General features: G+C 42.3%; 1 protein-coding gene across 1 annotated transcript in view; it reads left to right on the top strand.

Moving 5' to 3' along the window:
- The window catches only part of LOC106568006 (G protein-coupled receptor kinase 6), a 61,909-nt gene extending 47,953 nt beyond the window's left edge, over window positions 1-13,956 (top strand). Inside the window, exons 14-16 of the mRNA XM_014137981.3 lie at window positions 5,644-5,781; window positions 6,269-6,403; window positions 6,760-13,956. Coding sequence (XP_013993456.1) covers window positions 5,644-5,781; window positions 6,269-6,403; window positions 6,760-6,810 — 324 coding nt within the window. The 3' untranslated portion in view covers window positions 6,811-13,956. The remainder of the gene's footprint in view (window positions 1-5,643; window positions 5,782-6,268; window positions 6,404-6,759) is intronic.
- Window positions 13,957-14,459: the final 503 nt, after the last annotated feature.

Here is a 14,459-nt window from a genome sequence, read left to right as displayed (position 1 = left end):
TAAGATCAAAATTATCAGAATTTAAGCTTGTTGATATAAAAATCGAAAATGTACAGATTTTAAGGTTGTGTCATTAGATTTGGGGTGTGGTGGGGTCGCAAGAAATGATTGTGAAAAAAATGGGGTCCCCAGAAATTCTGCCGTGAAAAATGGGGTCCCCGCTGAAAAAGAATTCCACTGCACTAAAGTAATACTGCAAAAAAACAAGGCCTAAATACAAAGCCTTATGTTTGGGGCAAATCCAACACAACACATCACAGAGTAACTGCCTCTTTATTTTCAAGCATGATGGTGGCTGTATCATGATATGGGTATGCTTGTTGTCGGCAAAGACTGGGGAATTTTTCGGGATAAAAAGAAAATCCTAGTTGAAAACCTGCATTAGTTAATAACACAGCTCAAGCAGTAGGAAGCTCTCTCATCCATTTATATGCAGATGATAGTCTTAAACTCAGCTGGCCCCTCCTCGGATTTTGTGTTAAACGCTCTAAAACAAAGCTTTCTTAGTGTCCAACAAGCTTTCTCTGCCCTTAACCTTGTTCTGAACACCTCCAAAACAAAGGTCATGTGGTTTGGTCAGAAGAATGCCCCTCTCCCCACCGGTGAGATTACTGCCGCTGAGGGTTTAGAGCTTGAGGTAGTCACCTCATACAAGTACTTGGGACTATGGCTAGACGGTATACTGTCCTTCTCTCAGCACATATCAAAGCTTAAATCTAGATTTGGTTTCCTCTATCGTAATCGCTCCTCTTTCACCCCAGCTGCCAAACTAACCCAGATTCAGATGACCATCCTACCCATGCTAGATTATGGAGATGTAATTTATAGATCGGCAGGTAAGGGTGCTCTCGAGCGTCTAGATGTTCTTTACTATTCGGCCATCAGATTTGCCACCAATACTCCTTATAGGACACGTCACTGCGCCCTATACTACTCTGTAAACTGGTCATCTCTGTATACCTGTCGCAAGACCCACTGGTTGATGCCTATTTATAAAACCATATTAGGCTTCACTCCCCCCCTATCTGAGATATCTACTGCAGCCCTCATCCTCCACATACAACACCCGTTCAGGAAGTCATGTTCTGTTAAAGGTCCCCAAAGCACACACATCTCTGGGTCACTCCTCTTTTCAGTTTGCTGCAGCTAACGACTGGAACGAGCTGCAAAAAACACTCAAACTGGACCGCTTTTATCTACATCTCTTCATTCAAAGACTCAATCATGGACACTCTTACTGACAGTTGTGGCTGCTTCGCGTGATGTATTGTTGTCTCTACCTTCTTTCCCTTTGTGCTGTTGTCTGTACCCAATAATGTTTGTACCATGTTTTGTGTTGTGCTGCTGCCATGTTGTGTTGCTACCATGTTATTGTCATGTTGTGTTGCTACCATGCTGTGTTTTCATGTGTTGCTGCCATGATATGTTGTTGTCTTAGGTCTCTCTTTATGTAGTGTTGTGGTGTCTCGTCGTGATGTGTGTTTTGTCCTATATTTGTATTTCATATTTTTAATCCCAGCTCCTGTCCCCGCAGGAGACCTTTTGCCTTTTGGTAGGCCGTCATTGTAAATAAGAATTTGTTCTTAACTGACTTGCCTAGTTAAATAAAGGTTTTTAAAAAATCAGCTTTACTCCAGACACTGGGAGAGAAATTCACATTCTAGTGGGACAATAACCTACAACACAAGACCAACTCTGCACTGAAGTTATTTACCAATAAGACTGAATGTTCCTGAGTGGCTAAGTTACAGTTTTGACTTAAATCTGCTTAAAAATCTACATTTACATTTTACATTTACGTCATTTAGCAGACGCTCTTATCCAGACTTACAAATTGGTGCATTCACCTTATGATATCCAGTGGAACAACCACTTTACAATAGTACATCTATATATATATTTTTTTTGGGGGGGGGTTAGAAGGATTACTTTATCCTATCCCAGGTATTCCTTAAAGAGGTGGGGTTTCAGGTGTCTACGGAAGGTGGTGATTGACTCCGCTGTCCTGGTGTCGTGAGGGAGCTTGTTCCACCATTGGGGTGCCAGAGCAGCGAATAGTTTTGACTGGGCTGAGCGGGAACTGTGCTTCCGCAGAGGTAGGGGGGCCAGCAGGCCAGAGGTGGATGAACGCAGTGCCCTTGTTTGGGTGTAGGGCCTGATCAGAGCCTGAAGGTACGGAGGTGCCGTTCCCCTCACAGCTCCGTAGGCAAGCACCATGGTCTTGTAGCAGATGCGAGCTTCAACTGGAAGCCAGTGGAGAGAGCGGAGGAGGGGGGTGACGTGAGAGAACTTGGGAAGGTTGAACACCAGACGGGCTGCGGCGTTCTGGATGAGTTGTAGGGGTTTAATGGCACAGGCATCTATGGCAAGACTTGAAAATAGCTGTCTAGCCATGACCCCTAACACCTTGACAGAGCTTGAAAAAGAATGTTGAAAATAATATATATATATATATAGCACAGTGCAGGTGTGCAAAGTTCATAGTTACCCTAGAAGACTCACAGCTGTAATCACTGCCAAAGGTGTTTCTAGCATGTTACTCAGGAGGGTGAATACTTATCTAATCACTGTACATGACTAAAAGTATGTGGACACCTGCTCATCGAACATCTCATTCCAAAATCTTGGGCATTAATATAGAGTTGGTCCCCCCTTTGCTGCTATAACATCCTCCACTCTTCTGGGAAGGCTTTACACTAGATGTTGGAACACTGCTGTGGGGATTTGCTTCCATTCAGCCACAAGAGCATTAGTGATGTTGGGCTATTAGGCCTGGCTCGGATCCGGCGTTCCAATTCATCCCAAAGGTGTTCGATGGGGTTGAGGTCAGGGCTCTGTGCAGGCTAGTCAAATCAAATCAAATTTTATTGGTCAAATACACATGTTTAGCAGATGTCATTGCGAGTGTAGTGAAATGCTTATGCTTCTAGATCCGACAGTCCAGCAGTATCTAACAATTCCACAACAAATCCTAATACACACAATCTGGTAAAGGAATGGGATAAGAATATATAAGTATAAAATATATGGATGAGCAGTGACAGAGCGGCTAAGATGCAATAGATAGTAAAGAATAGATGGTGAAGGATACAGTATACATTATATACATATGAGATGAGTAATGCGAGATATGTAAACATTTTTAAAGTGGCATTGAAGTGACTAGTGTTCCGTTTATTAAAGTGGCCAATGATTTCAAGTCTGTAGGTAGGCAGCCGCCTCTCTGTGCTAGTGGTGTCTGTTTAACAATCTGATGGCCTTGAGATAGAAGCGGTTTTTCAATCTCTCTGTCCCAGCTTTGATGCACCTGTACTGACCTCGCCTTCTGGATGGTAGCGGTTTGAACAGGCATTGTCCTTGATGATCTTTTTTGCCTTCCTGTGACATCGGGTGGTGTAGGTGTCCTGGAGGACAGGTAGTTTGCCCCCGGTGATGCGTTGTGCAGACCGCACCACACTCTGGAGAGCCTTGCAGTTGTGGGCGGTGCAGTTGCCGTACCAGGTGGTGATACAGCCCGACAGGATGCTCTCAATTGTGCATCTGTAAAAGTTAGTGAGGGTTTTCGGTGACAAGCCACATTTTTTCAGCCTCCTGAGGTTGAAGAGGCACTGTTGCGCCTTCATCACCACACTGTTTGTGTGCGTGGACCATTTCAGTTTGTCTGTGATATGAACACTGAGCAACTTAACTTTCCACCTTCTCAACTGCTGTCCCGTTGATGTGGATAGGGGGGTGCTCCCTTTGCTGTTTCCTGAAGTCCACGATCATCTCTTTTTTGTTTTGCTGACATTGAGTGAGAGGTTATTTTCCTGACACCACACTCCGAGGGCCCTCACCTCCTCCCTGTAGGCTGTCTCGTCGTTGTTGGTAATCAAGCCTACCACTTGTGTCGTCTGCAAACTTGATGATTGAGTTGGAGGTGTGCATGGCCACGCAGTTATGGGTGAACAGGGAGTACAGGAGGTGGCTGAGAACGCACCCTTGTGGGGCCTCAGTGTTGAGGATCAGCGGAGTGGAGATGTTGTTTCCTACCTTCACCACCTGGGGGTCCAGGACCCAGTTGCACAGGACAGGGTCGAGACCCAGGGTCTCAAGCTTAATGATGAGTTTGGAGGGTACTATGGTGTTGAATGCTGAGCTGTAGTCAATGAACAGCATTCTTACATAGGGTATTCCTGTTTTCCAGATGGGATAGGGCAGTGTGATGGCGATTGCATCGTCTGTGGACCTATTGGGTCGGTAAGCAAATTGAAGTGGGTCTAGGGTTACAGGTAGGGTGGAGGTGATATGATCCTTGACTAGTTTCTCAAAGCACTTCATGATGACAGAAGTGAGTGCTACAGGGTGATATTTAGTTCAGTTACCTTTTTGTTTTCTTGGTAACAAGAACAACGGTGGCCATCTTGAAGCATGTGGCGACAGCAGACTGGGATAGGGATTGATTGAATATGTCCGTAAACACACCAGCCAGCTGGTCTGCGCATGCTCTGAGGACGCGGCTAGGGATGTCAAGTTCTTCCACACAAATCTTGACAAACCATTTCTGTATGGACCTTGCATTTGTGCACGGGGGCATTGTCATGCTGAAACAGGAAAGGGCCTTCCCCAAACTGTTGCCACAAAGTTGGAAGCACAGAATCGTCTAGAATGTCATTGTATGCTGTAGCATTAAGATTTCCCTTCACTGGAACTAAGGGGCCTAGCCCAAACCATGAAAAACAGCCCCAAACCATTATTCCTCCTCCACCAGACTTTACAGTTGGACAGGTAGCGTTCTCCTGGCATCACTCCGGAGAACGCGTTTCCACTTCTCCAGAGTCCAGTGGCGGCGAGCTTTACACCACTCCAGCCAACACTTGGCATTGCGCATGGTGATCTTAGGCTTGTCTGCAGCTGCTCGGCTATGGAAACCCATTTTATGAATCTCCCGCCAAACAGTTATTGTGCTGAAGTTGCTTCCAGAGGCGGTTTGGAACTCGGTAGTAAGTGTTGCAACCGAGGACAGATGATTTTTCTGCACTTCAGCGGTCTCTTTCTGTGAGCTTGTGTGGCCTACCACTTCGCAGCTGAGCCGTTGTTGCTCCTAGACGTTTCCACTTCACAATAACAGCACTTACAGTTGACCGGAGCAGCTCTAGCAGGGCAGAAATTTGATGAACTGACTTGTTGGAAAGGTGACGGTGTCACATTGAAAGTCACTGAGCTCTTCAGTAAAGCCATTCTACTGCCAATGTTCGTCTATGGAGATTGCGTGGCTGTGTGCTCGATTTTATACATCTGTCAGCAACGGGTGTGGCTGAAATAGCCAAATCTGCTAATTTTAAGCGGTGTCCACATACTTTTGTATATTAGTGTTGTATTTTTAATTATCTTGAAAAAAAAAATAATCTTCCACTTTGACAGAGTATTTTGTGTAGATTGTTGACAAAAAAATTGTTAAATCAGATTTAATTTCCCTTTAACACAAAATGTGAAGAAATCCAATGGAGATTCATACTTATGATACCCACTGTATATACCATGTGACGTTATTAATACCCTCGAGTAATTAAGAAGGCATTGTCAGAGCACATGATTACATAAATGTACAGTGCATGCAACACATGATATACAGTAGACATACAATGTTGTTTGCTTCCCCAGCCCCAGGCCATTTACTGTAAGGACGTGCTGGACATCGAGCAGTTCTCCACAGTCAAGGGGGTGGAGTTGGAGCCCAAAGATGACTCCTTCTACTGTAAAGTGTCTACAGGCAGCGTGTCCATCCCCTGGCAGATGGAGGTCAGAGGTCACACACGCACACACCAAAAGGAAGCAATCTGTACCAAAAATGACTGCCGTGGTTTGATTTGTCATCAGCCCATTTTAAAACACTTTTAGTCATTTCGAAGATGAAGAGTGTCAGTCAATTATTTTCCTATCAGCTATGTCCGACAAAGACACTGGGCAAATGAGCTCTATATTTGGATGCTTTCACTTCCCCGTCCTATCAAGATGGCCTTCACTTTTATCATACTAATGTGCTGGTCAGTAGCCTGCCAAAAAAACACTTGGTGTCTGCCCCAAAATATTCCCTATGTAGTCCACTACTTCTGCCCAGGGCTCATAGGGCTCTGGTCAAAAGTAGGGCACAATGTAGGGAATAGGGTGCCATTTGGTACGCATCTCAAAGTCCCCTTTACCCTGATATGCCCCTTTATCAAAGAAGCTGTGTAACGATGGATTTTAGGTTTGATGTTGCGATCAATGTTGTTTCTTCTGTTTCTAGATGATCGAGTCTGAGTGCTTTCAGGAGCTCAATGTGTTTCACACGGACGGGACAGTTCCCCCGGACCTGGACTGGAGAGGACAGCCCTCGCCACCACCTAAACAAGGGCTGCTGCAGAGGCTCTTTGGGAGACAGGTGAGCTCCTCAACCTTATTAAACATAAAGCCTCAGTATTATTTGTGTCATTGACTCTACATTGTATCTTATTTTTGATAGGTCTCTGTATGTTTTTGGCTGTAAGTGTATGTATTCTTATTGACTACTGGGATTTTTTGATAAACCAGAATACACCTATTTTAGCATTGTTATGTACTATATCACCCACCATGCTCTGTGTAAGATCTCACACCAAGCAGTATGGGTACTGTAGTACATCATGCTCCTGAAGCTTACATATTGGTGTCCTGTCTCCTTATCAATGCTCCAATGTTTTCCTCATTAACTTCTCATTGGGCCTCCTGATAAATGTGTTCTGTATCACCCCCTGTCAGGACTGTTGTGGGAACTGCAGCGACAGTGACGAGGAGCCCACCAGGCTGTGACTGAGCTCCCTCCTACCAACTACACCAAGGATCACATTTGTTTACAAATTTTGCACATTTGTATCTTTAAGATAGTTCTATATAAATATTGGAATGTATATTTTCAGTATATAGCCATAAAGTCCATGTCATTTAAATGTGGTCATTATTCAGAACCCATCATAGGAGGCAACAACAGGTAAGCCTAACACTGCTATGTGGTTACCCCCCCCCCCCCCATCATCTGTTGATAGTGTTGTCAGCTTTTCTTTCTCATTTTCTTTCTCTTTTAAAAAGTGTTGACCGTGCTCAGATTGCTAAGTGTTTCTGAATGGGGGATGAATGAAAAGTGTACGTCCACAACTATTTTTATATTTATATTTTATTTTTATTTACTTAATGTAATTCTAGGCAATCAAATTAGGAATGTTGTGAACTGTAGGCTTAAAGGAAATGGAAGACTAAGGTGAACTTTTGGTATGAGGTGATACATTATGTACATTCTAGGGTTCAATCTAGAGACACTTGATATAAACCAAATAGATATGACTAAACAATGCATATGTAAGTGCAAACAAGTGTATAATTTGTGACACTCGCCTCTAAAGTCCTAAGTGTATCTTCCTATGAATCTGAGTTTAGGTAGAAAGCATGTTAGTTCCCAACCATATTAGGAGCTAGAGAAGTGAATTGACAAAAAAAAAAACTGCATTGTAGTACGGTAATTCAGTTGTAAGAAATGACCTTTTTCATAAGACGTGGATAGCCAAGAATGGCCTTGCGTTTCCTCTACCATGACATCCTCTAGATGGCTACACGTTTGTCACAGAGCACTTGAGTTTAATTAAGCGATGCACTTATGACCAAACCGGTTTGTTTTCATCCTCCAAATATTTTTTATGATTAATTCCTTCCCATTCAAGGTTCCTTTGATGGTTTATGGTACTCTATATAATTACCATATTTTATAAAATCTAACAAAGCTGTCTGTCAAGTAGGTTGAGACCAAGCTGCGTCTCTCTCTCCCTCCCTCTGCTGTACCTCATGTGTTCCTTTGCCATGCTGATGTGTTTCTCTGCATCGTGTAACTCAGTGGGATTCTCCTTGTAAATGTGGGACTATAATAGGACTGGGGGACTGAGCTCCCTGACAGACTATGGGACTATGGTATCACCCTCTGAACCCTCCTTACCCGAGACTATCAGACTGAGGAAGAGGAGGAAGAAGGTTCAAAGGGGAAGAGAGGGGTCACCGAGAGGTCAAACCATCTCAATGTAAAGCGCAGCACTCCGACGGAAATTGGAAGAGACTCCCAAACTCCTCTTAACATCCCCGTCTCTCATTATCAAATCATGTTTTATTGTATGTGATTCTCAAATTAACTTGCCTACATTCCAGTCTATAACCGTACTGTACAGTGTAAAGTTATGCTACTTTTGTTTATTTTGCAATGTTTTTTTTACCAGTGTAAAGTTACAACAATAACAGTTCCACCATGAAACTAGAATAGGACTGAAAGTAAGATTAGTATGATTTCTCTTTACGATGTGCTCCTGAGCCAGGCTTACACACTGTGAGAGGGAGGGCTTCTCTCTGTCTGTCTCTGCATCCATGGAACACCTCTGACACTTTCTTCTTGCAATGCACTGATGTTTTTTTTTGTGTGTGTGTGTGTGTGTGTGTGTGTGTGTGTGTGTGTGTGTGTACGCACGTGTCCATATGTTACCATAACCACTAGACTCTGTACCCACTTGGCACAAACTGGTTAAGGCAGCGTTGTTTCAACGTAATTTGTCAACGTATTGTGACGTGGAAAATACATTGGATTTGAAAAAAGTTATCAACTGTTGTTATTTCAACCACAGGAATATATCATAATAACCAATTTTCAAAATATGTTGAATTTGTATCTTTGAAACATCAGATCTTCAACGCAATATCCACTATAAGAAAACAACTGTAGGCGGGGGGGTTCTACTAAGCTAGCATATGGAATTGTTTTAAGATAGTCATATGATGGATCATTTAGCTCTGTGATTTAGAATTTTAGGACCCCTGTAGGTATCCCCCCATTGATTTTGGCCTTCACCACTATAGCGCATTGAGCAACGCATTCATACGTGGGAAAACAGACAGATAAGGAATAAGGTTTTGATGTGTCTGTCCTATTTATAGGAGATATAAGAAAGCTCAGGAAATATTTTTGTTTTTTTAACCCCTATTATTGTTGGCACAAAACTACCGCCAACCTTCCATTCATTTTTGAAAAACTGGTACTGGGTTACATTCAGACCGGTCCCGTGACTTGTGGGGATTGTAGAGCAAAACCAGTGTGTTCTTTAGTTTCATCTTACCATAGAGTGGTTATATTCATTAGTAGGCCAAACCGTTCAGACGTTTTTGTAAGAAGAATGATTTTTGGGATGTGTCCTGGTCTGACAAACAGCACCGTAGCTCTGCCATTTTCTACTGCAGTGGCGGAAGGCCGACATAGGCGGATACAGTGGATTGAGATGCAGCCCATGCAAAAAAAAACTGAAACTGATGGATTTTAATTGGGATTTTTTGGTTTGTTAATTAGATTGACGCACATTTTTTTACCAAGCCCAGCCCTGCTAAACTTTGATATGTCACCGAATGTTACTAATGTGCTATCGTGAGAATGATTGTTGATAGATTCACTGTTGCTATCAAAGTCAAGGGTAGGTTTAATAGAGCAAATGAAATATGACCATATATCATCAATGATGATATTTAGGCCTATATAGCATTTCTAAAGTCATCAACAGCTATTGTTTCAATTCAACACGGGATTCAAGCTTTGGTTGATTTCAAATGGAATCTACAAGTTAGTAAAATATAAAGTTGGATTCATGTCTCCATCTCAACCAAAAATCTAAATTAAACAATGACATCAAACTATTTAAAGTGCATTTAATGTTTTATCTGATTTAGCCCTATAAATTCAAATTGTAAGTATACATTTGGAGACAAAATGGAATTAAAGCCAGACAGTGGCACGGACGAAACTATCCAAGGACTCATCTCCTTCAAATGTCTATTTGGTTGCGTTGACAACCAAGCACAATTCAATATTTTTGCAATACAGTAAATATCCTATTAACTTGTCGATCAGTTAACAAATTAATTGTGGGATTCAGGTCTCCATCTCAACAGAAAATAAAAGTTAGAGAATAGGATTAAGCCAGTGGCTCAGATGGAACTATACAAGCAGCAGATATTTCCTTTAAATGTTTTTGTTTGCGTTGTCAACCAAACACAATTCAATATTGCTTTTGTAATACAGTAAATAGCTTAAAGTTAAGGCTCTTACCAACTAATGTAACACTATTTATTCAACTTTAAAATGAGTATCACATCCCTGGCCACATTGAGGTTACTGTAACAAATGTCTTATGTAATCATAGAAAGTGTGCATGTTCAAGGGATGTGGAGATTTTCTTGCCTGGCTACCCAAACCCTTCGCTCCAGCCAAACGCTACGCCATGCCCACAAATGTTAGTTTTTTCTCCGCAATGAGTCTGGATCTGAGTACCTCCCTGACGATTTCTAGAATTCTCCACGTTGAGATTACATGGTGTGCAAAGTGGGTACCCACATAGGCAAGAACTGGTTAAATCAATGTTGTTTCCAAGTAATTTCAAACAAAGACATTCAACGTGATGTTGAATTAACGTGGAAAACTGACTGGATTTTTCACCCAACTTTTATTCAAAATCCAATGACATGGTGAGATTTTGTGTTGAATTCACATTAGTTGACAACTCAACCAAATGTAACTCAAAACTAAATGTTGAACTGATGTCTGTGCCCAGTGGGTAAGGTACTGCTCATGATGAGTGAACATGCTACTGTACTAAAGGGAGTTCTCTGAACGATCTCTGAATGTCAGGAGGTTGTCTAAATCTCTTTTAGTTTCCCAAGCACAACAGGAGAGCACTAAACAGGTTTTGACAGTGGGTATGAGAACAGTTACATTTTGCCAAACACATACTTAATTTTTTACCTCAGTAAAGAATGCCGTAGTTAGTACAGTAGAGTGCCAACAATTAAAGCACTGAAAGGGATGAATACAACATAAGTCAAACTACAATATACACTACATGGCCATAAGTATGTAGCCACCCCTTCAAATTAGTTGATTCGGCTATTTCAGCCACACACGTTGCGGACAGGTGTATAAAATCGAGCACACCGCCATGCAATCTCCATAGACAGACATTGGCGTTTGAATGGCCCATACTACTGACGAGCTCAGTGAAATCAACGTGGCACTGTCATAGGATGTTTCCTGTCAGTTCGGAACATTTCTGCCCTGCTAGAGCTGCCCCGGTCAACTGTAAGTGCTGTTATTGTGGAAAGCCGCGAAGTGGTAGGCCACACAAGCTCACAGAATGGGACCACCGAGTGCTGAAGTGCATAGCGCGTAAAAATCATCTGTCCTCGGTTGCAACGCTCACTACTCAGTTCCAAACTGCCTCTGGAAGCAACGTCAGCACAAGAACTGTTCGTCGGGAGCTTCATGAAATGGGTTTCCATCTGGCAGTCTGACGGACGAAACTGGGCTTGCCGGATGCCAGGAGAACGCTACCTACCCGAATGCATAGTGCCAACTGTAAAGTTTGGTGGAGGAGGAATAATGGTCTGGGGCTGTTTTTCATGGTTTGGGCTAGGCCCCCTAGTTCCAGTGAAGGGAAATCTTAACGCTACAGCATATTGTACATGATTCTGTGCTTCCAACTTTGTGGTAACAGGTGCCCTTTCCTGTTTCAGCATGACAATGGACCCTGTGCACAAAGTGAGGTCCATACAGAAATAGTTTGTCAAGATTGGTGTGAAAGAACTTGACTGGCCTGCACAGAGCCCTGACCTCAACCGCATCAAACACCTTTGGATTGAATTGGAACGCTGACTGCAAGCCAGGCCAAATCGCCCAACATCAGTACCCAACCTCAATAATGCTCTTGTGGCTGAAGGGAAGCAAGTCCCCTCAGCAATGTTCCATCATCTAGTGTAAAGCCTTCCCAGAAGAGTGGAGGCTGTTATAGCTGCAAAGGGGGGACCAACTCCATATTAATTCCCATGATTTTACATTTACATTTAAGTCATTTAGCAGACGCTCTTATCCAGAGCGACTTACAGTAGAGTGCATACATTTTTATGTCATTTTTACATACTGGCCCCCCGTGGGAATCGAACCTACAACCCTGGCGTTGCAAGCGCCATGCTCTACCAACTGAGCTACAGTGGGACTGAGATGGAATGAGATGTTTGACGAGCAGGTGTCCACATATTCTTGGCCATGTAATGTATGTGTACAATAATGGGTCAAAACTAATGAAGTGCTTGTCTTGTATTGAGTCATGGACTGAGCTGTTTCCTATGTGAAAAGGCTCTATCTGTGAAGCGGAAATCATGTCATGTCCTTGTCAGGTTCATGTGTCACACACGCTACAGTACATTGACTTTAAAGGGTTCAGGGATGTTTGCTTACCCTTTTAATATTTATCTGTTGATTTTCACTGCTTTTGTTATTTTATGTTGCGCTCTTAACGCTTGTTTTTATAGCCTTCTGTGAGTCTAGACTGTAATGCTATGCTAATGCTAGGCATTCAAAATTGCCATATCCTTATTAAGGTGCTTCCTTACATTATCTACCTGTACAATACATCCGCATTTTATTTCAGTATTTATTTTTTGACCATGTGCTCAATGTTTTTACCTTACACTGTTAGCTCCAAACTGGTTTCAGTTCAAATATTCAGTCATTTTTTTATGTTGCCATACTCTTCACATTTTGCCAACTATGTTCATACTGCACTAAGCCCTCACAATTAGGAGGTACGCTTTGTTACAGTTCACGGGGAGAGAATTGACAAGTGTATGAGGTGAAAAAATGTATCAGAAATTATATTGTGTCCAATGTCCATATCCTTTAAATACCATATTAAACCAAGCACTAGTCTTCATTGTCTGATTAATTGTAACTGAATCCATGTCACATCATTTGTTTCAACGTTACATTGTAATGCAGCTCTGCTTTGGCGTTCTGTGACATATTGTGTGATATCTCTCTGAGCTCTGGAAGGTTGGAGACTTCATTCATGTAACCATCCTCTGTTACTCAATTGCCTTCCCACCCTGTCCTCTGCTAGGCCCCATGTCATACTGTGTGTGTCTCTAGAGACCATTAGCTCTGTTGTCCTACTGTGTTAACATGCCAAATGGAAGCTACTGAGATGATGATGATGATTGATGAAAGTGGAGTCGATAATGATGATAATCAAATAAAAACGTATTGGTTGTGTACAGAGATTTGTATATGTTATAGCAGGTGCAGTGAAATGCTGATGTTATTAACTCCAACAGTGCAGTAGAATGTCTAGCGAAAACAATACTAATACACAAATAATGAAAAAAGTATAAAAATAAATGTCAGAATGAGTCCAATTAACAATCCAAAGTAGATAGTGAGAAGTGTCAGAATCCAGAATATAAATATGAATACGTGGTGTGTATCTTTAATAATTTTGAAAATAAAATGGTATGTACAGTATTAGGTATATTAGGATGAGCCATGTCGAGAATACAATATATACATAGTGAGTAAACAACAGTATATGAATTGACCAGTGTTCAATGTCTCTCTTTACATGGTGCATTAGTCTCACCATGCAGGGCAGAGTACCTGGCAGGTAGATGGCTAGTAATGGCTGTTCAACAGTCTCATGGCCTTGTGATAGAAGCTGTTTCTCATTGTCTTGGTCCTGGCACTGATGCACCTGTACCTTCTCTGTCTGCTAGATGGTAGCAGAGTGAACAGACCGTGGCTCGTGTGGCTGAGGTCCCTAATGATCTTCTTGGCCTTCCTTTGACACCAAGTGCCATAAATGTCCTGGAGGTGATGATCATGAGGATATGTAAATGTGCCATGTGCATGCTATGTATCACTCTGATGTGATGTGTTTGTTTGAGCTCTCTTGGTTCTCTCTCTCCTCTGAAATCAACTCGTACTGTCTGTCTCCATAGGTGCCTGTGAAACTACATTAGTCATGGCCAGTCAAACTGGACCTCCATGTAACATATGAGTTGGAATATTCTTCTTTTGCATAAGTATTTTACTTCAATAAAACAGTTTGTTTAGCATTGGCTTGTCTTGTGTAATTCTTGCAAACAGAGATTTGACCGTTTGAAATGTCATGAAGATAGGAGGAGCCAGGAGAATGTAGATGACAGTAGCCTGTGTAACAGGTGGGATTCGTACCTGGTAGCTCTCGCTCGAGAACTGAAATGAAGTCTTAACCATTAGACTAAAGAGAAATCCCCTGGTCCAAGGGGGAACTATTTGGCTTATGCGTTTCAGGCAGAGCTAGCAATCAGTGTGATTTTAAATTATTTCCGCTACACCTGCATTCCTTTAGGTATTCGATTTTCCAGAAGAGATTAAATTGAGGAAAGCTGCCTGCACTCAGTGGGTGGCTCACAACACCATCATCCTGGAAACCCTAGACCCACTCCAATTCGCATACCACCCCAACAGATCCACAGATGACGCAATTGCGTTCCACACTGCCCTTTCCCACCTGGACAAAAGGAACACCTATGTGAGAATGCTATTCATTGACTACAGCTCAGCGTTCAACACCATA

The sequence above is a fragment of the Salmo salar genome, chromosome 13, assembly GCF_965601325.2.
Source record: "Salmo salar chromosome 13, fSalSal1, whole genome shotgun sequence".
In the NCBI taxonomy this organism is placed as follows: domain Eukaryota; kingdom Metazoa; phylum Chordata; class Actinopteri; order Salmoniformes; family Salmonidae; genus Salmo; species Salmo salar.
Note: the sequence above shows the minus strand (reverse complement) of the source record. Positions and strands in the feature narration are given on the sequence as shown.